We start from the raw sequence: 25,324 nt of genomic DNA, 5'->3' as shown, positions 1-25,324 counted from the left end.
TAGTAGTTAATATCCTATAATGAGTATTGATGAATGATGAATAATCAAATTTAAAAAAATTCATATATTATAATTTATAAATAGTTATTATTATTAGTATGTGTGATGATTAACAATAAACTATTGTAATACAAAATATATTAAAATAAAATATTTCAATCCTTTAAAAAAAAAAAATATGTATTATATTATACAAAATATTCTTATTAATAATCTTTTCTGAATATTAATCCTGGATATATCTTTGGCCAATGCCTTGCGTCCTAAGGGAGACAAAAATAATAACACGATGACAATGTTTAGATGGCTCAACATAATTTGTAGCTTATTATTTATCTAAGAAACAATTAACGAACTATAATAATAATCAACTAATAAGTAATAAGTCAAATCAAGAGATTCTTTAATGAGGATCTCACATTTAACTTTATTTAAAGCTGTATTATATTTTATCTGCTAAAATAAATACAAGCCAATTTGTACTATTTAACTACAGAGCGCAAATAACTTTTTATAAATATTTTATTAAATGTTCCAGTTTAATACGGTAGTGAAATTATTTTCACTTCCAATTTTATTTTTAGTACATAAACTTTTTTGGCCATTATAAATACTTAAATGCGCCTAAATATATTTTTTTTCATATTAGGTTAAGGTTTTTCCATAGACTATGGGTCAATGGGATAACGTAAACGTGATATGAAAGCATATGATATGATGATACAAAATTTAAAAATAATTTTATATTATTTTTTTGAAAATGAGCCTAATTTATTAAATAATTAGTACAAAATGATATTAAAAATAAATTTAACTTATAATTGTTGTTTATTTAGAAGATGAGAAATATTATAATAACATTCAGAAAAAACCTAAAAATACCTACTTAAATGTTTTGTATTTATTTATCTAATGCATTGTCGTTTACAGTAGGTAATACGGTTTATCTATCATATTGTAATTAACTGTCAAGTTTTGAAATTATTCTACTCGTTTATATTATTCATGATATATTATTTCGTAAAATTTCAATCTGAATTAACAACTCTTTGTAAACCTAAATTCATTTTTAGTGTACAATTTTTGAATTTACATAATATAGTAGCACCCGCACGTATCGATTTCAATAATTATTGTATTTTACATATATCTGGTGTAATATATATAAAAACCTTTATTAAAAGAAAAATTAAAAATATCTGTTGTAAATCATACTTTGTAAAGATATAAAGATTAAATTCTTTATAAAGCTTCAAGAATGTAATAATGGATTGAATTATTTTACCATTTTAAATAACGATAATAAACCCATTTTTAAATTACGCAAATTAAAATAACAGAATAATAACACTATTAACACTGAATAAGAAATCCTGTGTACAACCTATATGGTTCAGAAATTAATTTTTATTGATAAAATATAAATGATTATATATCGTGAATTTGATATTAGGAAAAAAGTCTTATGTAAGAAAGTCACTCGGAAAGTCTCCCGTTGCATATATAAACATATATACAATTTAGTTATCAGTTATAAAAAATTAAAGATTAAAAAAAATATATTTCATGATAATATTATTTAAACAATATAAAAGTGTATTTATTCAACTATAAATATTTCTTTCTTATATTTTGATCAATTTGTTTTAAAAAAAATTGGAATATTTGCAGGATTATCTTTATCAAAACATTGACATAAAATGTTCAATCAAACTTTAAATTTTTTACCAGCTTTCGTTTTTTTCCATTTAATTTCTCCTATATCAGCCAATTCAATTCTTGCCTAGTCCGTTCCAACTTCTTGACACTTTTTTATTAGTAATTTCCAAATACTGAGATGTTCAATGCCGATGAGTTGGTAAATCGGAAAACCTATTGTTCCAGTCTTCACAAACATTGTTAGTTCTGTGTGGATCTGTTGATAGAGTTGTTAAATTATCGTTCAATAATTTTGCCAATTTTGGTGCAAACAAATAGTGATATTCTTCTCTTAAAATGATACTGTTTGTTTTTCTAACTATTCTGTATGTACCTTCGATATAATTTTCATCAAAATAGGTCTTCTGCTCCAGATGGACAATTTTGTTTTAAATATTCATCCCCTCACAGACTTTATCAACAGGGAAAAAAGCCAATCCATCATCACACAATATAAATTGTATTTCCGTCCTCTTTATACAATATTTATATATATATATTTATATCGTATATCGTTTACTCAAGTCCGAGTTTTGTATTTTTCTATAAGTGCTTTAGGATAAATGATAAAAGCGCCCTTGAATTAAAATGGGCATACCAAAAATTGTTTTGGCAACATTGTGAACTGCGATTTTAAAGTCAACATCGAAGTATAGTAAATCTAGGTATAGTTTACGATTGTTACACTCGTTCAAAATATCTTCATAGGTGTTTTATATTTTTCGTTCAAGTAAACAAAACACTAGCGTAATAAAAAAGTTATTTACTAGGATTCGAATGACGTATAGCTATAAAAAAATACTCAAGTGTTTTAGAAGTTGCATGGCCTAACACACGCGTACAAGCGTACGATTTGAAACTAATACGAAACTGGATACGTATGATAGACGTATGTGTAACTATCAAACTATAGCATATGTCAATAAATTGTAATCTACTATCTACAGATAAGATTTTTCAACCCAATTTATTTTATAAATAAAATAACAAGTATAGTGGAAATTTAATTTAATTTATACTCATAGGCGCTACTAGGGTTAACATTTTGGGAGAGGCTACAGCCTACAGCCTCCTCACAAAACTATGAACTTAAAATATCCAATAGAAGGGGGTATCTCGCAGCCCCTATACATACAACGCATTTTAGACTCTGAACCAAGAGAAGAACATATTGGATTTACAACAATTTGTTTTTTTTTTTATGTATATGACACTATCGTGTGCAATTTAAGCCAATAATAAAAATGGTATACTCTACTTAACATTTTATACACCAACCACTAGTATTTTACTAGTTTCTTAATAGTATATTAATATTATAATTAAATTTGTTGTTAACCTGTAATATGAAAGTAATAAAAAAGAAAACAAATCAACTTTATAGTAGGTAGGTAACATTTTAATAAATTAATGGTATTTTTCTATCATTTGCATTTATAAAATTGTCTAAAAATTGTTCTCTATCAATATTATTTGGTATGTCTCGTTCAATATGTATAATGGATAAATTTGTATATCGTTCTTGTAACATACTTAGCCATGTTTTAACTCGCCTCATCGCGGAAAATAATCTTTCACAAGTTGCACTACTTATTGGCAGAGTATTTGCAACACCAAGGAGCTTGTATAATTTTGGAAAAGTAGCCTCATTTATGATACTTGCCATTTTCTCTGGATCTCCTAATACCTGATCTTAATACATGGTTTGAAAAGCATTTTTCGCAACAGTCATTTCCATCATCGATGTTTCAGTATCAATTATGTTCTCAGATCCTATGATACAGTGGTAAAAGAACATAAATTAAAGCACATAATCATAATATTCATTGTTTAGAGATTTTATTAAAATATGATGTATTCTTACTTTATAATGGTTAATAAATAATTTGCTTTATTTAAAATCAAGGAGAAAAAATTGTCGACAGAATGAGCAAGCTCTAAACTTTGATTAGAAAAACGACGAATAACATTTTCAATTACAGAATCAAGCACAGCAAAATATTTGATTCACCAAAATTCTTCATTTGTTACTTGAGTAGAAACTTCTTGTTCGACATTAGTAGTAAAAGTTACATAAAAATTTGACAAACGAGTACTTTCAAAATGTCAACTCTTTTCATTTCGATCCAAGACCTAAAAATTTGAATAAATATAAATTACTAATTATAACATTGACATTTTTACTATTGGGAAGTAATATAGTTTGATAAAATACAAATTAGTAATTATCAACTGTAGGTTTCTTAATTGAAACTTGATGCTTTTGACAAATTCGTTTATTTGATTCAAAATAATCAAAAATTTGCCATCATTTCAATAATCTTTTAGACTTTGGATGATAGAATGAATTATTTTAGCTGCAGCTGTTTGTCCTAGTGTGGCGGTTTTTTCTTGTAAACGATTAGGTACTTAAAATAATGTTTACAACAAGTAAAATTGCATACAAAATAAATATATGAACAACCAATCTTCCTAAAGTAATGATAGAATTTATAAAAATAATAAATTTTATATTTTATTAAGTATGATTGAAATTATTTATTATTTTCAATTTAAAATAACTAAATTTAACCTTTAGCTTGCGCTACCTCTCTGTTATTATTATCTTCAATTTCTTCCTTAAGAACTTCAATTAGAACAGGATTTATTTTTCATAATTATTTAACAAGTATGATAACGACAAGACCAACGTGTGTCATATATATATATTCTAGTTATACTTTTGTTCTTAATTTTAAGTTTCTTTTTAATTTCTATAAATTTGTAGTTGGTAGTAGGCATAGCAAAATGTACTTATTATACTGCCTCTTAAGAGTCTAAAGTATTAACTAGACTTTTAGCTTCCTAGAAACAGATTAAAAATTATTTATAAATACTGTAAAATTGTAAACATAATTGAAATGTATTTATATTTCATTTTTACATTAGTTTATTTGCACATATCTATTATAACTAAATTTGTCCTGTGTGCGATACAATGAGTGTAGATTGCAAATGGATACTTTTCTTGAATTTTTTTTTGAACATCACCGTGTACTCCAGACATTACACTTGCTCCGTCGTATGATTGAGCAATTAGGAATATTTTTTAAGTTATTTTTTTGAGAAAACAAATAATTTCTGATGCCAAAAATTGTGCATTTTGTTTTTCAGAAACATTGCTGAAGCCCAAAAAATGTTCAAAAACTTGAAAACGATAAGTATATCGAACGCACAATGTCATTTGTTCTTCTTTAAAATTTCTAAAAAGATATATTTCATTAAATTATAAAAATATGAACTAATATCATTGGGCAATTAGTTAAGTTAACTTAGACTTAGGTATGGATTATTACCTGGAAAATTACAAAAACTTTTATATTTTACCAATATTATAATTTTGTAAAATAATAATTATAATATGTACGTTTATTAAATGTTTACATATTTTTTCATGTTACCTTGATTAGTAGACAGTTCTTTTTCATTATGACTACGGAACAGAACATGACTTTTTTGTTTGTTTAAGAGCAAACCATTTTTCTGAACGTACCAAAAGGTATTTCAAAAAGTATTCATGTTTTTTTAAATAGTATCAAGTTGTATTAAAAAGAACAACAATTTTATTAAAAAATTATATTTTTTTAATTTTTTTTACTTTTTTGAATGATAACATTTAGAGTTTTAATTTCATATTCTAAAGCAGAATATTTTTCTGAGTATTTTGATACATAAAAATTGAATTTAGGACAGTAGTTTATGAGTTATACGTATTTAAAGTTTAGACAAGCGGAGTAGTGGACAAACATTTTGCGCGGAGTGGAGTGGTACACCCCGTACCACTCCACTCCGCGCATCAAAATTTTAAATACTTATAACTCATAAACTACTCGCCCCAAATTAGATTTTTACGCATCCAAATACTCAGAAAAATATTCTGCTTTGGAATATGAAATTAAAATTCTATGTTGTCATTCGAAAAAGGAAAAAACTTAAAAAATTATAAGGATAAAAAATATTTAAAAATATAATTTTTTAATAAAAACGTTGTTTTTTTAACAACTTGAAACTATTTAAAAAAATGTTTTTAAAAACATGAATACTTTTTGAAATAATGAGTGGTTAATGATAAAAGAATCACCCTATATATATATAACTGGTTTGGGTTATGCTTAACCCAAAAGCTCCCTTCTGGGCGCGCCACTGAAGGATAAACATACGATTCGTTAAATTATATTATCCTAATTATATTAGTAAGTAGTAAGTACCTTGAATTATTGTTACCTAACCTGTCGTATGTAAGATACAAACTATACTAGTAAAATCAGTTGTCGCCAGTGGTGTACGCAGGGGAGGGGGGTGTCAGGGAGATATGACACCCCCCTTAACAAAATCCTGCGTACGCCACTGGTTGTCACCAGTTTATTATCTTCATTTCATGCACATAATACCTATTACAGTGTACTCTCGATTATCCGTTGTCTTCCGCGGAATCATCTACATTTTTATAAGTATATAAAAAAAAATATACATCTTCAGTCTTTGCGTTATACATCATTATCGGTTTAATTGGGTTGTGAAAGCCGATTACTCGGAATTCGCTTATTCGTGTATGCACCGCCACCCCCCTATTCCGTGGATAATCGAGAGTACACTGTATTTCTTTTCAAAGAAATTTCTAATTTATGTATTTTTTTTTTCAAAAAACCTTCCCATTAGTTAAATAATGGTTCCACCGTATTTATTTGGTCATTTTGAATGAATAAAAATTAATTAAAATTTACGAGATACTAATCTAACCCTCAACGTTGAAGATAAAGGCAAATTTTCTAATCTCAACCATGACGTCAGAAACAAAAAAAAACATAATTACCGACTGTAAAATCAATAACGTACCTATTGATTTTAAAATTATGTGTTTTTGAGCTGTCATCATTTTTTACAGCAGTTTAAAAACATTTAAAATACATTGTCATATATTTTTGTTATAATGGATTGTTTTTATTTTTTGTCTTTTTTAAAAATAAAATTGACAAAAATCATGAACATTTACATATTTTGTAGTCAAAAACTCATAAAATGTGTAAATTCGAAATGAATCAAACGAATCTTATCATTCTTATTTCGCCATAATAGTACTTTGGTAATGACTTAACTACAGTGACTTACTCAGTACCGCGATGAAGGGTGGGAAAGATTAAGATGGCAGCAATATATATAATAAGTTTTGTAATTTTGTAATTTTAACAGTCATTTTTAAGCAGTCTTATTGATTTGGAGTTGTAAAAATGTCGCAGAGACCGTACATAGACCTTTGATATTATTTTTTTCTCGGTCACACTAATAAAAATATGTTTCATACATAATTAAATCATACATACACCCACCCTGCAGTCACCACATCAATAGGTATCTATGATTTATCCATATATTCTTGGATCTTGGACCGAGAAATTTAATACATGTTAATTAGATGGATGGTCTTGATAGTCTTTGGTGAAAAGGAAGAGACCTACAAAGACCTCTCTGTATTCGGTCGTCTAGCTCTGGCGCCATTAAATACACATACACATCCTGATTCCTAAATCATAATGTTATATTCACGTTTTTTCGTATTGAAATTGTATGATTATTAAATTATTGTATTTACGGTAAACAGTATTTTGTTTGTAAATCAAACACCTAAATAGTAATTATTTGAATACTTACACACTCTTCTATCAGAGTGGCAATAATAGAATAGCCTAGTCAGATTGATTGACAAATAATTTTATTTGACGCTATAGATTTATTTTAATATTTTATTACACAGTTTATTTTTTTAAATTTAAATAGACAGCTAAAAAAATAAAGATGTTTGGAATTTATAGGTCTGTATCATATTATATGGGTGTTTAAACACACAGACACATATAATATATATATACACACACACATTAATATTTATATAATTTAAACTCAATTCCCAAGTGGAATATTTGTTACGGCTAGATACTCAAAACTAACCGTTAGTCTTCAAGGTGGAACAATCTTTGAATATGGTAAACTTCCCAAATTGAATAATAGAAAAATTAATATTCACGTGTAAGACAAAATTAATTTTAAATGAGTTTTTAAGTGAATCACTGATCACATTATCTCAAACTGTAATATACATGTGTGATGAAAACTCAAAGTAAATAATAATTATAATTATATTTTGTTTAAGCTCTATAAGATTTTATAGGCGTATTGAATAAACATTAGCTATTAATATTAATTAATCTTTCTTTTCACATATTTACACATATTAAATTAATAAAAATCATTTTTATTCGATGTTTCTAAATAACAAACATAATGAATAATTAATGGATGTTATAAATTAACATTTAGTCTTATACAATATTAATAAAAATAAAATTACATTACATTATAAAAGTAATAACTACCTTATAATAGTAGTCGTAAATATTTTAAACAAAATAATAGTTAGTAAATAATAATAAATATATATATATATATATATATATTAAATAGAAAACAAAAATTAACACGTTTTAATTCCTACAAGATGAAATACATTTCTTCATGATTAAGTTTTTAATAAATTATAATAAGAATTAAGTGTATATTATACAACTTTTAATTGTTCGTCCATTTTTACAATATATTATATAAGTGCAATGAAATAAATAAAGTAGTTTGTAAATATTGACTAATGCTTTAATGTTTATAAACAATAATAGTTCATAATATTGATAATAAATAAATTATGTACAATTATATAAGGTTAAACAATAATAAAATTAAAATTAACTAGTTCTTAAATTTTAAAGGTTATTTACCAGAAACTTATCTACATTAAATTGAATTAATATCTAATAACAAAACTAACATTTTAAAATTGTCTTTAATTATACATTATTATAATTAATTAAAATAAATATGAAAATTATGAAGCATTGAGATAATACATTAATAATCTTGATTATGTTTTTTTTTTAATTTTACAATTAAAAGGACATTTAAAACGACATATCAATCCAAGTGTTCGTAGAAATTTAACCTCTTCATTAATATCAGATAGTTGAATAGCAAACATTTTAAATGTGTTGTTAGGAAATTTATTAAAAATTATTTGATCTAATTGTTTTCTTTCTTCTGTTTGAAGTTTGATTGTCTTTCCACGTGTAATTCGTACATCAGGAGTTTGGTTAATTACTGAATGATCACATGTTTTAGCTTTCATAATTCTTTTATTATTAAAAGAGTTTGATTTTATACTTGTATGTTTAGTTTCTTTTGTCGCAGTTAACATTTCACTCTTATCTATCTTTGGTTCAAGCTTATTATATATTTGAAGTTCATTTAATTGAATATAATCTTCTAATTTTGTATAATTTTTATTATTATTGTTATTGTTTTGATCATCAAACAAATCTCCATTGATTACTGCTGGTGGTAATCTTGTAAGCAACACATATAAATGACGGTTGTCAAGTATATGGTTATAATTTGAAGCTACCATCAATTCATTTTTATTTTTAAGATTTAAATTACTAATATTATTTGAACTTGTTTTAAGAAAAGATAATTTATTATTTATCTTTTTCTTTGAAATAGATTTTTTTTGAGTTGTATACTTTTTTTTTGGAATAACAATTTTACCATTTCTTAGTATTCTAGGGTTATAAGTTGATAAAATCATAGATTTTTTCATTGGTATAATCAATGTTACAGATTTTGAAAAAGGATTACCGAACTTTAGGTTTTGTTGACTAAGTATATAAATTAGATACCAATTTTCTGTACGCTAGCACAAAAACCTAAAAAAGAAAAAAAACAAACAATTAGTAAATACAATTAATTTGATATGTAATTAAAACACATGTGTTCCTAATAAGTAATTAGTATAAAATAAAAGATTAAGTCATTTGAAACTTTTTCCTAAACAGTCAAGTCGCGATACTCGAATAACTTGACAACTCAATTTTTTTTATTCTCCTAGAAACATAAGTTATAAATAAATTAATATAAATTCGAGTAAATATCTCAAATAATCCATATCGCGAAAACATTTTTTATCTCCCTTCAACGTCGAGTTATCACAACTCAACTGTATAACCAAAGTACTAAATTGAAAATTTAATTGCAAACAAATTACCAAGATTATTCACAAAAATAGTATAAAGAGATAAAGTTATTGTGTTTCCATAAATAAATAGTTGATATATTAGGTATTTATAAATTATTTTTATAATTATTTCTCGCGACTGTCTTTATCAATGAATCACGAGAGATTAAATGAAAACCATATTACTTAAATAATAAAATGAAAAGATTGTTTTTATAGTTAATTTATTTTATCTTAACTTCATAAAGTATTATAATTTATAATTAAAAATGTATATTCTATATAAATTAATTGCAATAAATGTTGTAATTTATTGATTAATTTTATTAAAAAATTTTAACTCACCCATTCTAATTAAAAGAACCTACTTATAAAAAATACATTTTATGCTTATCAGTTTATTATATAAAAATTAAAGAAATATTTTTATGAGTATTTCAATACACTTTCAATAAACAATAATTAATAAATAAAAATATACATGATTATAGTAGGTAAATACATTCAAAATAATATAATTATATTCTTATAAGGTAATATTTAAATGCGATTTTTTTATAAAGATGCCACACAAAACACTTGAGTTACTTTTTTACCATCCTCAAACAAAAAAATACAAAACTAAGTTTTAAAGTCAATACTAGCATAAATATATATTTTCCAAAAATGAATAGTGATGCTCAATGAAAACACAAATTTTATTATTTAACTATTATACTTGTCATTTAATACAACCATCATCTATGTTTAAATCAAAAACATTTTTAACTTTAATACGATACAAAATGGAATTAATCTTTGGATTTTATTTTTTAACTATTACTTAAAAACGGGTTTTCCGTTTTTTCCTCATATATTTTTAATAATATAAATAGAATTCCTAACGTACTCATACTTAATTAGCGTGAACTAAGTCCGAGTTAATTTCAGAAAACCAAATTGCGTTTAGGTTAGGTTTTGGTATAATATAATATTATCTATATATATAATTTTATTGCAATGGTATTTCAACTATTATTATAATGGTATAAAATTATTAATATGTTATTTGCCAGTCACAGTTGTATTCAAAGTTGATTGAGAATTTCGATTTGAGATGTTCAAGACTTGCGAAATAGGAACGATCGAGGTTACTGTGGTCGGAATGAAAAACACGTGTTTTCATCAAACACACGTTTAGCAGGGTCTTAACTACCCTTTACTATCGGATTACAAAACTAATTGCCAAATGACTTACGTCGAATATAAGAATGTGTAAAATGTGTACTCGTACTTACTTGTGTAACGTTGTTGACGGACAAACGAATAACAGCACCAAAATTGAACTATGTACCGGATAACGGGAGCACAGGACCAAACAAACAAAGAAGGGTGCGTCAGTCACACACAATGTCCGTACTCGTATTAGTTAGTACTCGGTAGTCACATTACTCAAAGCATTGAACACCGTCAACGCAATCGTGGTGTGACCACGACTGCTGTTCAATTGCTGCGCAGTGTTGCAAACTTAGCGATATGTTTACGGGACAGTGGTGTGAACAAATTATTGTTGGGACGTCCGCCCACAAAGAACAAGGGGATTCCCGAGATCTCGTACAGTCAAACAAATCAACGATATTTGTCGAAAATATTCGCTATCGAATCGAAAGATGTGCCTATTAATCGTAAGCAAATTATTAAACTTGTACCCTTCAAAAACTGCTAAATGTTCAGATGCAAATTGCAGTAAGCAAACCAAACGTTTTCCAACCGAAAAATTCGTTAATCGTTAACTAAGTAATTTATTATATTATATCCCTGAAGGAGATGTGATAGTCATACACGTGTATGTTTTTGATAGATTTGTATTTGTTAATCTGATCAATCGGAACTTAAAACTTATTTAGTTATCACTATTGGAAAAATATATAAAATATCAATGTCATTCAGTTATTTGTAGAACTCTGAGCCATTAAACAAAGAAAATATAACCACAAAACAAATGTCAAATAAAAAAGTAAAAAAATATATAAAAGTAAAATATAAACATTTAATAGAATATCTGATAAATTTTAAAAATTTACTAAAACAAACTTCTTAAATGTTGACAATGTTATTTATTTATATCAGTAGTTATTAATAGTTGATTTATTTTTTAAAACAAATAAAAAAATAATAAAATGTTGTTTTTCACAGGAGAAAATTTGTCCTACACTAGGAGGAAAATTTTATAATTTTTTCTAAAGTACATATGATACTGACTTTTCAACCTCGTAAGTATTGATTAGTATTTTTTTTTATTCATTGATTTAAAATTTTAAACATTATCTAATAAGAAATTAATTTTAATATGACATAGTCTCCTTAACTACATTAAAAAAAAAAAAAAACTATTCTCTAGTAGTCATTAGGCTGTATTTTCAGTGATGGTGACAATTTTGTAACCATCAACTGTAAGTCTACTTTTGTTCCTATGCAAATATATAATATACCAATGGCTTCAGTCCATATTATGAGGACATTTCAATAAAACATTAGAAATTATTAGATATATATTTAATTAAGATAATAAAACAAAACACTTTTTTGTGAATATCTTTTACCTCAAAAAAAATCATTAAAATATAAGAAAATAGTTTTTTTCAAACTGTACATTTCAATTCCAATAGAAAAAACATTGTTTTAGAAGGTATTTCAAAATCTTTTAATTTATAGTAATGTATAACATTTAAATACATTAAATTATTATAAAAATGTATGAAAATAAAAAAGTCTGAATATTGTAATAATTGTTCAATTTTAATTTCTATAAGCATGATATTAAGCAGCTGTAAGATCTATGATAATTATATATTTTACCGAATTAAAGCAAAAAATCTCAACAACCAATATGTTAACTATAAATAAAGTTTTTTTATTTATTTCATAAGATAAAAATACCTACATAAAATTTTTTTTTACTTTTAATTATATTTCTTACCTAACATTTACAATTAATTTTGAATTTCATAATGACAAGTAATATTTAATACCTTTCTATGGAGAAATAAGTAAATTTAAGTATCAATGTATGTGCATTATAAATTTTTTGTCATGTAATTAGTAAAGACCTGTTTGGCCTGGATCTATAAAATTCTAGGCCGGACATTTTTTTGGACAAAAATTAACGAGCCAGACTGGGCCAGACTTAAACGTAATTGAAGCCAGGCCGGACAGGGCTTCTATGAAAAAAATAATAATATATACACATCACATAATACATATATATATATATATGTCAATAAAAACTGATTACAGTAGAACCTCAATTATCCGGGTTAATGGTGGGAAAGGGGTCACACGGATAAATGAAAATCACGGTTAATCGAGACTTTTTATAATAATGAAATTTTTTATTTAATTATAATTAGAAATAAGTTCATAGGAACAATTTTATAATAATGAAATTTTAAAATTATTGATTCAATTATAATTAGAAATACAGGTACAATAATATACATACAATAATGTTATACATACATCCATAATATTGTATACAACAAGTTATCAGGGCTTAAAATATGAAGTTATCAGTTTTTGTTTTTGTTTTTTTTTTTATTTGAAACAATTGTCCTTACTTCGTTTCTAATTTTTCTTAAGCCAATAACGTCATGGAAAATTTTTGGAAGAGTGAACACGGATAATCGCAAACATGGATAATTGAGTCACGGATAATCGAGGTTCTACTGTATTTATTTTGTTTGTTAAACTTGCTGCAGCAATTTTTTATTCAAAGGATTGAATTTATAAATATTAAATATTAAATAATAAAGTGATACCTATTTGTTATTGGAGAATTGTCCTTCAAATTTAGTTATGATATGAATGAACCGAGGAATGAATGTATAAATAATAAAGTGATATTTGATATTGAAGAATTTTTATATATCAATTATATTAAATGTTTTTATTATAATTATGTTGTTAAAAAAATTATAATTTATAGTTATTAGATATATTAAAAAAAAAAAACTATAAAAAATTGACCTATCTAGGCCGCGCTTATTTAAAAAAAATAACTGGGCCCGTGCAGACCTCTAGATATTAGGGGTAACACAGGGTTGCAATAATTTTCTTAACAATATTCAAAGGAGCAGAAAAATCAAAAATGCTTCAATTCATTCTTGATAAAATAAATATTGTGATCTTTTTTTAAATACAGATTGGTCATTACTTAGTCTTAAAGGTTAAACAACAATATAAGCATTTATTACAAATTTAATTTTAAGCTTATTATATGATTGATAATATTATGTATTTTCATTTTTCACCATTGATTGTTTTTCTACTCTATTATACTTAAATTTATTAAGTATATTCTATCTACAGTTCAAGGTTTAGTGTGGCTTACCAAAATTTTCTCACTAGCTCACCAGTTCAATTCAAACCTATGTACTTAATCATACTAAATTTGGGGTCATTAGCAATAATATTTATCATTCAATTATTAAAAGTGAATTATTATCAAATTTAAAGGGAAAAATATGATATTCCAGGTTTTAATTTTAATTTTGAAGTCTATTTGAAAAGATTTATGAGCATTTTAAAATTTTAATATTTTACACTGCTATAATTTGAATATATTAAATCACTTTAAACTTAAAATATTAACAAAAACATACAGAATGTCTATAATAATAAATGCCTAATATTACCTTTAAGTTTGATGATAAGTTACTCTAATATTAATGTTAACAACACAAAATTGGTTTTGTTAAATGTAAATTGTATATTATGTTGTACTATATACATATGTTGGATGGAAACAATACATGCGAGTATGGTATCCTCTTGATAAAATGTTTTGTTTGTATGTGGTTTGAGTAAAAATATTATTTAGTAACTTATTCATTACTATGCATACAACATGCTTCTACAATTATATTTAGTTGTCAAAGCAAAAAGGTAATTTGAAAATGTAGAATGATTAACTGAGTATTGTTTTCAAAGACACGGAGATTCTCTGATCTTGGGAAATGCTCAAATATCAATTTACCTAAGTAATAGAGTAGCATCGTATAAAACAAAATGTATAATATACATAATAGTAATTCAAATAACATTTTATCCTATTTAAACCAATATACTGTGTGACAATTATTATGAGAATTATATAATTATAGACACAAAATTACATAAGTACTATAAAATGGTAATAATTGTATAATCTTTAAACTAAAATAAACATTGACTTAAATTTACGATTAAAAAACAAATGTGTTTGTGTGTCATATGAACTATGTAACATGTATTTTTTTTCGACATCACATTTTTAAGCAATTAAACGTACATTGAAGTTTTGTGTACATATTAAGAAGTTAAATTATCAAACAAACAATTGACATTAAGCGTTCACAACATTTAATTGGGAATCGGCTACGTACATAAGGTTAGTGGTATTGTTTTATTTACGGATGGTAATAAGAGCTGTGCATATTTTGATCTACTTACGGTTGGTTATAAGGGTTGTGCGCTTCGTCACGTCAAGCTGGACGGGGTAGTGGCGAACAACGATGCATTTAAGTATCGTGAAATGTGGGCACCGCACGATTCCTTCCACGAACGGTTCGTCCGACGACGAGACGACGGTTGCAGCGAAACGTTGACTCGGAGACGACGGCACGGCAGTCGTTCATTTTCAAACGCAATTTGTATTGAATCTTTCCCGAATGAACATCGCTCCGCACACGTAGCAGTGGAGACTCGGATATCGACTGTCGGATGAGATTGTGTTTGTTATTATTATAATTATTATCGTTATTATCGTTGTTATCGTTGTTATCGTTATTACCGTTGTTATCGTTATTATCGCCAATAACCCAGGATGACGAGAAGGGACTGGGACATCGATATTCGATATTATAGTCGTTTAATTTTGTACTGTTGTTGTTGTTGTTGTTGTTGTTGTATCGAGTGAGTGATAAGGGCGGGTTTGAGATAAGGGCGACTCGCGTCGTAAATAATTGTTACGGTTCGACGCGAACGAAAATCCGTCGAACTGGACGAGCCGCTGCTGGTTAGGTCGTGTGCGAAACTGCGAAATGCGAATCGAAACTGCGAATAAGATAACGGGTTCGAATGACCGCGTCTCACGCTGCACAATGTACCTATATAGATATTTGTGGTAACGGGTCACGCGACTCGCGGCTCGCTTACGATAACGATATTATTATTATTATTATTGTTGTTGTTGTTGTATTACCGCGAACGGGAAACGGGCAAATGGCAATGTCCTACGCTGAATTAACCCACATTATGAAGCCACTGCCCACTAGCTAGGCACTCGTGAACCGGGAACAGCTGATCGACGCCCGACGACAACGACGACATTTCGTTGTATGCCTTGTCGTCTTACCTAATCGTTGTCAGAAAACAGTAAAACCATTTAAGCGGATACCCCCCACCGACAAATGACGATGTCATTGACGGCGGTCAATAGTCGTTATATAGTCGTTTTGTTAATGCGCGTCTGAACGCCAGCGACGACTTGCAAGATCCGTCCGCTAACGACAGTGTTTAACGAATTAAACGTATTCATTATGGTTTTTTAATTTTAGCTAATGACCGCGAATGCGTAGTAAGCGCGTGCGCGTGTTCATTTTTTTTTTTTTTTTGGCATCTGCCCGGGACGTATAGGCAGGGCGATAGGGCTGGCATTCGCCGCTACAAGGTGATATGTTTTGTGAAATAATGATCGACAACTTCAACACAACAAGTACCAACATAAAAAACTTCTCGCTGCGTTTGAATTTCATAATTATTCTTTCCATTACAACTTTATAGTGAATCAAATTTTAAATAATTTGCAAATGCAACTGCGTGCCAACAAATATACCTAATCTTTTTAATTAGATACAAAATATGTATGAATTATATTAAGTAATTGAATTATTTTATCTGAAACCAGATAAAACTGTCCAAAAAAAAATAAAAAAAAATATATGGTTAAGTCGTGGGGGTGAAGAATTATTATATAAGTTATTAATACTACATCAGCCGTTTTGTAATTAGAAAAATTCCTTCTGAATATATATTCTAAGTAAAAATCCGATCTCAAATTATATTTTATACATTACCAAATACATAGGAAAAATACAATAAAAAAAATATATTACCTACATAAATTATGACATTATATATACACCAAATATTTCATTATAACAGTGGCGTAGCGTGAGTTTCAATTCAACATATTAGTTGAAAATTATAAGACAATGCATAATGGGGGCTCCGTTCCCCATACCCAAGCATTTTATGTTTCAAATTAATCACGCATACACGTGGAGAGTATACTACCGCGACGGTCTAAGAGCGTTCTGTTTTGTTATCGATATTATTTCGATATCAAAATATATTATAAATTATTGTCACTGTACGTTTGTAATCGCTACGATAATACGTAAAATATCGTTATACGATATTACTAATTAAAATTGTGCGGTAGAACTACTGCCTACTACTGCTATAGACTAGGGTCTATGGAAAATAGGAAAATTCATTTAAAATTCTTCTTTAATTAAAATTATTACATAATTACACATTACTACATTATGATAATGGCCCAGAAGCGAATGAACGAGTACTAATATTTGCTACAGACATGGGATTATCCTTATTAGTAAGTACTAATACTTGGTTCATAGACGAAAATTTCTGGCTTACACCAAAAGATTTTATTTCAAATTCAAAAAAATTCAATTTTTGTTACAGCTATTCACTATGTTCTCGAACGCAAAACACAATATACTTATGAGTATTTGTTTTGTACTGTAATAAGCGAATGTGAAAACCGAGGGAAATATCCAGATCCCGTTTTTTTAAACATGGATTTTGAACTAATTATTATGAATGCAGTGAAACTAATTTTAGGCAGTCATCTTACGATTCGAGAATGTTTTACCACCTCTGTCGGTTAACGTTTCGCAAATTGCAACAATTAGGTTTGTCAGAACATTATAAAAACAACGAAGTATTTAAGAAATTCTGTAAAATGATTGACACTTCATAATTCTTGATAGTTTGGCTTGTATTCCCTTGGATGCAGTTAAAAATGGCATGGAATACTTAAAACAAAATATCCTATCTGGAGCAGAAGATTTCTTGATATATTTTGAAACAACCTATGTTAATGGTTCTTTTAAACGAATAGGTATTGACGATTCGAAAATTCGTCTTCGAAGGATTCTCCCTTTTTTCCACCTTATACATGGGATGTACATCAGAAAAAAATGTTTAGTTGGTATCAAACATCCCACGGTGGCATTTAATAAGAAAAATGAGATATGAGGTTGCCATGGTTAGGTGATTATGCAAAATTAGCATTAGATGAAAATGATGAGATTAAAGAAAACAATAAGATAACTATTAAACTTGGACAAATTACGATGGAAGAAAAAAGATTGAAAGAGTTTAGTATCAGATTTGTAAGCAGTGAAATAAATATTTTTTATTTTTTAAATTCGGTAAGCGACTATATTAAAAATCAATGTAATAATTAACAAAAAATAACACAAATGTAAATATATTTATTAACCATTATAATTATTTAACTTATTATTATTATTATTATTTTTTATTATTATTTGACGTTTCGATCATTTAAAATATTTGTATATGCTAGATTTTAATTTTTAGAATATGACTTGCGACATTGCGTTTATAAATGCAATAACTTATTTTATTAAAACCTATATGTTTTTAATTAAATATATATAATGAGGTAATTAGCGTTTAAAAAATATTTATTCAATAATTTTCATATGATTATAAGTAATATTGAAGTCTAGGGAATTATTTTTCCTAAGGTCGGTGATTTCCATTCCAATTACTGTTTTATTAATATTTTTTCTAGTTTTGAGAAAATTTGTGTATTATTTAATACCATTTAAGTGCCAGTGTAATCAAACATTTAGCCTGCGAGCTCGTATTCTGTACTTTTACAATTTTACAGTAATACAGTTTTACGTTTTACTTCACTACCACATTTGTAACATTGTGTTGGCGTGTTGTATAATCTTGTAAGTATTTAACTGTGGGTTTTACATTCAAAAAGTGCTATGCAATTTTTTTTACAAGCATTTTAAAAATTTGCCTATGAGTTATAATCTACTATAGGTACCTATAATTATTCAATATTCAGTTCTATAGGTACACTACAAATGATACTAAACAGTAAAACATCTAAACTATTTGTATACCAACAGTAAACTACTAAATTCCTAGTTATCACGGCTCGTTTATGATTGGTGACGTGGCATCGAACTTATACCTTTTTTGAGAAGCCAAAAGTAAAATTGTTGTCCCAACCACCCACCCACCCACCCATAAAATGTATATGATAAACCCATTTAAGAAGTGAAGTGATCACTTCATATGCCAAGGAGTTCGGCGCCACTGGTGACGTAGATTAGGTAAATAACCTTAAATCAATAGTTATCAATTACAAACATTGAGAAGTACAAAGAAAAAATGCATAAAATACCAGTGCGAGCATTTTATCTGTAGTAGAACACAAAACATTAGTAGACCGCATAATGTACTAATATTTATTTTTAGGTAGTACACAAAACGACTGTAGATCGTATATTGCGAAATAGGTAGCTAATAATTACAACAATATAATTATGACTTTTAGACTTTGGCTAAAAATTAATCATCCTAACACGTGTTTATTTATTACGGCTCTGCACCAGTACCTACCCGCTACCTCTAAAACCACAGTGTGTTTAGGACCATTGCCCTGGTAAAAACCTTAAATTTATAAAGAAATATAATAAAGTTATAAGTTACATTATATATATAGTGTCAATATATATATCACCATAGACCTGAACACAGATAATTAAATTATTCTACCCGAGACTTGTTACTAAGTAGGAACCTACTGAGATAGGTTTATGCAAGTGGCGACATTAACGCTTGGAGCAACGACTTACATTATATTCTACAGCAACTTATGATGCTTGACCATATCTAAGTTTGTGATGGACTTATTGTTTATCCATATTTATAGTTGATGTATATTTAGGCTTTAACTAGTCATATACATAACGATGCACGTAGGGTTACTATACATACCTCCCCTAGGCGCAGATCCAGAATATATCTATGGGGGAGATTGCCCCTTTCCCCCTCCCCTTAGATCCACGCCAGAACTCCCCGGTTTTTGGGTACAATTCAATGTTTATATTTAGACTAAATACATAGATAATTATGTTCTTATTAAATAATGTAACCAAATCCGTAGTTAATTATTAACGGTGATGTACATGTACATGCAAATGTACGATTATATAGGATATCTCTACGCTTTACCTGAAACATGTTTACGCGTTTTTACACGTTTATGTTTTACAAAATGAGTGCATGAATGCAGCGTTGCCAACGTATACTACTTAGTTTTCAGTATTAATAAATAATAGCAATTAGCAATAGTAATATTTTCAATTAAATATGTAAATTAACTGTTAAGAAGTTAAATAAAAAGTTTGTGTTTCTATTTAATTGTAATTCCTGTCAATCAGTTTTATATTATAAATAATGACAATGATATAATTTAAAAAAATTCTAATAATTAAAACCAATAGTCAATTAATGTACATAATAAACAGCCATTCATAGGTACCTATATGGCTATATATTAGGTATAATCAGGGTTGGGCAGTATCTTAGATACAATTGTTTCTTGTATTTTGCATCTCGATACAATTATATGAAGTATTGAGTATCTTGTATCCCGATACACTTTTAGTGAATGTATCGAGTATTTCATTAAATAATTTTATCGATAAATACTTGATACATTAATGCGATACTTTGAAAAATTAATTTTTTAGCAATATTTTTACTCGCCTATCTACCAACCGCGACTGTTTGACAATGTTTTAAGCACCAATTGAACGTATAGTTTCCCTTGCAGGATTTATTCATAATCCTACTAGGAATAAATTATCAGTTATTACTTTTGAAAAATTAGTATTTTTAAAAGGAAATAAGAATTTATATTAATATATTATATTAAATGAGTAATTAGTTTTTAAAACGTTACGTACAATATAAATTAAATTAAACCTTGACCAGTGAATATTATTATACATTTACACAATATATTTATGCATATTATATAATTAAACATTTATACTATATATTGTTGACTATTATAATAATCAATATTTACGGTTTTTATCAATATATATATACAACCTACCTAATTGTGTATAAAAAAATAAAAATAAATCCTATGCGTCATAGGCTATAGCTAATTATTTTTTCAAATGTATCGAGAATCTAAATACTTAAAATGTAAGTATCGAGTATCTAATATCTTGATACTCCAAATTCAAGTATCTAGTATCTAGTATCGCGATACTGATTTTTGAGTATCTTGCCCATCTCTGGGTACCTATAGGTTATAATACAATAGAAGTACAAATCATATAAAATCTTTGTATCGATAATTTATTAGTTCCCGAAAAGTTTGGCGCTGGCGTTTGACAATAATAGTTACAGACTTACAGTAATGTTATGAAATTTTATCAAATACAAGCAATAATTACCTGAAATAAGTTACCTATTTTATAAGTTTTCACGATCGTAAACAACAGTAACGTTGCACTAAATTTAGGAAAGTAGAACGTGTGCAATCGTAATAATGAAAAATGTCCATACGTAATCATAACATGAGTTTGTTATGATTGCGTATTTCCGTATGATATATATTGTAGATACAATAATACAGTAATATCAGTATATAATATTTATTGCTGATGGACTTATAATCGATCCTGACTAAAGTTCCCTTTATAGTATGCTATCTTTTATCATTTTAAGATGACCTTTCCCCAATGACCCTAATCAATTTCCCCGTTATTAACGTGAATATCATTAAAGTACCTATATAAAATAGTTAAAAATGTCTTATTAAATTTTTATACTTACGTTTCCTGTCATAATGTAAACATCATAAACCGATTAACTAGTATATAAAATAATGAGCACACCTAATTGAGTTTGACATCTAGCTGCAGCATAGTGTGAGTCGTATTATGTACATACATTTTTTTTTTTTGTTAGTTTATAACATAATAACCATACATATGTACCTATATGTGGCTATGTATGATGTTATACATGATTTTCTTTAAGAATTAATATAATCTTCATCTTTTATTAAAAGTTACTATATCCATTTTGAAAATCGTCAGCTTTTTGATTTCAACTGTTTAATTTATTATAGTAGTTTTTATTTAAAGCTATATAAATTATTTTAATTTTAATCTATTTAATATATTTTTTATCTCATTGTTCGTTCTATTAGTTCCAATTATTATATTAACATTATACCTTATTTTCTTTTAAAATGTAATTTCTATTATAATTATTTATTGATTTTTACATTTTATTTTATTTGTTTTGAGCACATATGAGTCATATGACATATGTCACAATGCTCACTTATTTCTAAATATCCAGCATACTATATGTATAGACGTATAGTATATCTCAATTTATCGGTTTCGATAGTCTGACTTCCTCGTTACCTAAGTGGCTAAGTGGTATCAAAAGAGGTCTGCCTCATAATTTTAAAATAGTAAATACAGCTGTTCTAACTATTGAAATAATTGCAGTTATTGTATACCTAGGCTAATTTTTATTTATCACGGTCCGTTAAAAAATAATGATATAATGATCTTATTGTGCTAATAATAAACTATATAAAACTATCTATACATCATTCTCCATCTACTTCATACTAATTACAGTTTACTATAACTTTACTTAAGATATTCAGAATTAAGACAACCACATATTTTGTGTTTTCTGCATAAAGTGGTTTTTATTTTAAAACAAGTTATATGAATTTGAAAAACGTATACCTACCTACTCAGTTTGTAAATTTCATTTTCAGTAGTTTTCAAAATCGTCAGGAAAAATCGTTTTCGAAATCGTCAAAAAAAAACATAAAAAAGTAACGGAAAACGGGAATTTTTAAGCATAAGCAGTTTTTGACAAAATCGATTTTTTTATTTAGCTGTATATATACCTAACACAAAAACGAATCATTTTAAATGCTTGAAATGTTCACCAATTGTTTTTATCTATTTACAATTGAAATTTTCGATTTTTTAAAGATAAAAAAAATTTGGCATTCCAAAGAATCTTTAAAATTTATTACAAGATTTATTATAAGTTGTACTTATAGTGGTAAAATCATTAGTCACAATTTTTATTTTCAAGTGTTTAAAGTTAAAATGTTTACAAAATATGTCAAAATCGTGAAAATTTGCAAGGAATTTTGAAGTTGAAAATTCATAACATTTTTGTGATTTAACCTAAGGTTAAAAACCCCAATACAAAGATTTTCATAATTTTTATATCTAAAAATAACTGTAAAAAAAACTATCTTCAATGCAGAAAAAAATTTTATGAGCGTATGCATTTTAAATTTTTATAAAATCGCGTAAAATAACGATATATCCTAAAACGATTTAAGATATTTGTTGTTATTGAAAAAGTATAAGTCGTAGAAACTTGAAACTTTCACTAGTAGTTGAGATTGGCATTTTTTTTTCAAAATATATTTCACTAATTTGTACGCTAGTTATAGGCGTTTGAAATGTTCGATTTTTTTAATCTCGCGTGTGGAAATATGCAACCCATTCTACTAAATCCTATTTGAAAAATAAATTAATCGTATACAGCTTAAATAATGGTAATATCTTAGACTGACAAATCATCTCCGTTCAGAATCGTTTTTCATATGCAATGATACCTATTATCGCATTCAAATTTAACACATCCATAAGCGTGACGCACTCGACACCTAATGTACAGCAGAGCGTTATCCACTTGCCTACCTTTCTTTTTTAATAATACAATAACAAAATAAAATCGATTTAATTAAAAACTGGTTTTACATGAAATTTTTATTTTACTTGGTGTAAAACTTGGTTACAAGCTATTGTACTTGGTACTTCCCTTGTCATAGAACCAATGATAGTCAATACACTCTGCTTCGGGTAGAAAATTTTTTTAAAACAAGTGAAATTTACAATATTACTTTTAATGTATTTTAATGGTATTATACAAATAATTATGATTATAAATTTATAAATCACTGTAATGAACAAAAACTATTTGTTTTGTAATAGAATAATGTATTTATTATTATATTAGCAGTGGTACCCACATGGAAATCAACAGCGGGTATGTCGTCCTCTTAACTCTTAAGCATAATAATTGTACTACATTTTCAAAACTCAATAAAACGTTTCAAATCCAAAAAAACATCTAAATCAAATCCAACAATTTTCATAACTAAGGCTGTGATAATTTTGATTGACCAAAATTATGCAAAATTTGTAAGGAGATAGACAAGTGTCAGGTACACAAAATAACATGAATAATTAAATATCAAATAGAATGGTTGTTTTGAAAATATATTTATTTATTTACTACTTTAAAAAAACACTTTTATCTTTATTGTTTACGTTGAAAATAATTAAATTTACTAAAATTTAAAGTACCTAATTTAAGTTTAGGTATAGTTCATTTATTATGTTCCTAAACATTTTGAATCAAGTTTCTCCTTTTTTTGGTTTATCATATGCAGTGTTGTAAAAAATACTTTTTATTCAATTACCTATTATTTAAAATAATATTAAAAACTTATATACTTTTGATTATTATTTCATAGATTTGTCATTAACATAGTATACTAGTATATCAGACATCAGACATCGGTAAATGGTAATTTATATTTATTTATTAAATAATTATTTATCGTCCGTCTTACTGATTCTTTTTTGTCATAGTCGCTCCACGCTGAATAAAACTATTATTGGAGTGGGCAATATTTTCCCAACTAAATTTTTCAAAAAAACACCAAAAGTATACAATACAAAAAAAAGCATGTATTTGAATTTGAATAAGTTTACTTACATAACACAGATCATAATATGTCATATAATTTTCAAATTTAATTGAATCTTAAACCATGTGTCTTGAATTCTTAACAAATGCTATTATTATAGTTAAAAATTAAAATACCTTTCAATCTTTGTATGATAAAATAGTATATTTATGTGGGAAGAGAGCCTTTTCTATATTTTTGCTCAAAACTGATATTATCTTACCGCACGAACAATACAATATATTATTTTTGTTATACGCTTGTGCCACCTCTAACGATATTACGATAATTCATAATGAATTGTTCTTGCTATTCGCAGTATTCTTGAACTCACGGTATGTAGATTTACTAAACTAACTGAAACTGGTAAAATGTAGAATAGCACAGACCACCCGAATATAACCTACCTACTAGTTAGTATTTGATACAAAAGAGCTTCACAATTCGTTTATTTGACGAATATCCATACCTTTACAAATACTAAAATAATCATCAAAGTATTCAAATAAACTAGTCTGAATAAAAAATTGAACAGTGGCATATTGCCACGTAGACATATGACCAAAAAGTAAAAATGTATTTTTATTTAGATATTTTTTACT

General features: G+C 26.8%; 2 protein-coding genes across 4 annotated transcripts; both read right to left on the bottom strand.

Annotated features, from left to right (window-relative positions):
• Positions 1 to 1,783: 1,783 nt before the first annotated feature.
• On the bottom strand, positions 1,784 to 4,744 carry LOC113558022. The gene is given in 6 exon segments (XM_026963552.1): positions 1,784 to 1,915; positions 3,131 to 3,391; positions 3,563 to 3,606; positions 3,609 to 3,696; positions 3,789 to 3,831; positions 4,701 to 4,744. Coding segments are annotated over 6 exon segments (612 nt in total).
• A 3,587-nt stretch (positions 4,745 to 8,331) lies between these two features.
• LOC113556646 (probable serine/threonine-protein kinase DDB_G0278509) lies at positions 8,332 to 16,135 on the bottom strand. 3 transcript variants are annotated; one of them, XM_026961729.1, is made up of 3 exons: positions 15,603 to 16,135; positions 15,263 to 15,525; positions 8,334 to 9,485 (listed from the first exon to the last, which is right to left on the bottom strand). In XM_026961729.1, the coding sequence occupies exon 3, from the start codon at positions 9,377 to 9,379 to the stop codon at positions 8,648 to 8,650; it is 732 nt and encodes a 243-aa protein (XP_026817530.1). In that variant the 5' UTR covers positions 9,380 to 9,485; positions 15,263 to 15,525; positions 15,603 to 16,135; the 3' UTR covers positions 8,334 to 8,647. The 3 variants fall into 3 exon arrangements, with proteins under 3 accessions (XP_026817532.1, XP_026817530.1, XP_026817531.1); XM_026961731.1 differs by lacking the exons at positions 15,263 to 15,525; positions 15,603 to 16,135 and adding an exon at positions 11,071 to 11,594 and having other exon boundaries at positions 8,332 to 9,485; XM_026961730.1 differs by having other exon boundaries at positions 15,263 to 16,135.
• Between the last annotated feature and the right edge of the window lie 9,189 nt (positions 16,136 to 25,324).

This window comes from Rhopalosiphum maidis, chromosome 3 (assembly GCF_003676215.2).
Source record: "Rhopalosiphum maidis isolate BTI-1 chromosome 3, ASM367621v3, whole genome shotgun sequence".
Classification (NCBI taxonomy): Eukaryota; Metazoa; Arthropoda; class Insecta; order Hemiptera; family Aphididae; genus Rhopalosiphum; species Rhopalosiphum maidis.
This window is presented reverse-complemented; position numbering and strand designations above follow the sequence as displayed.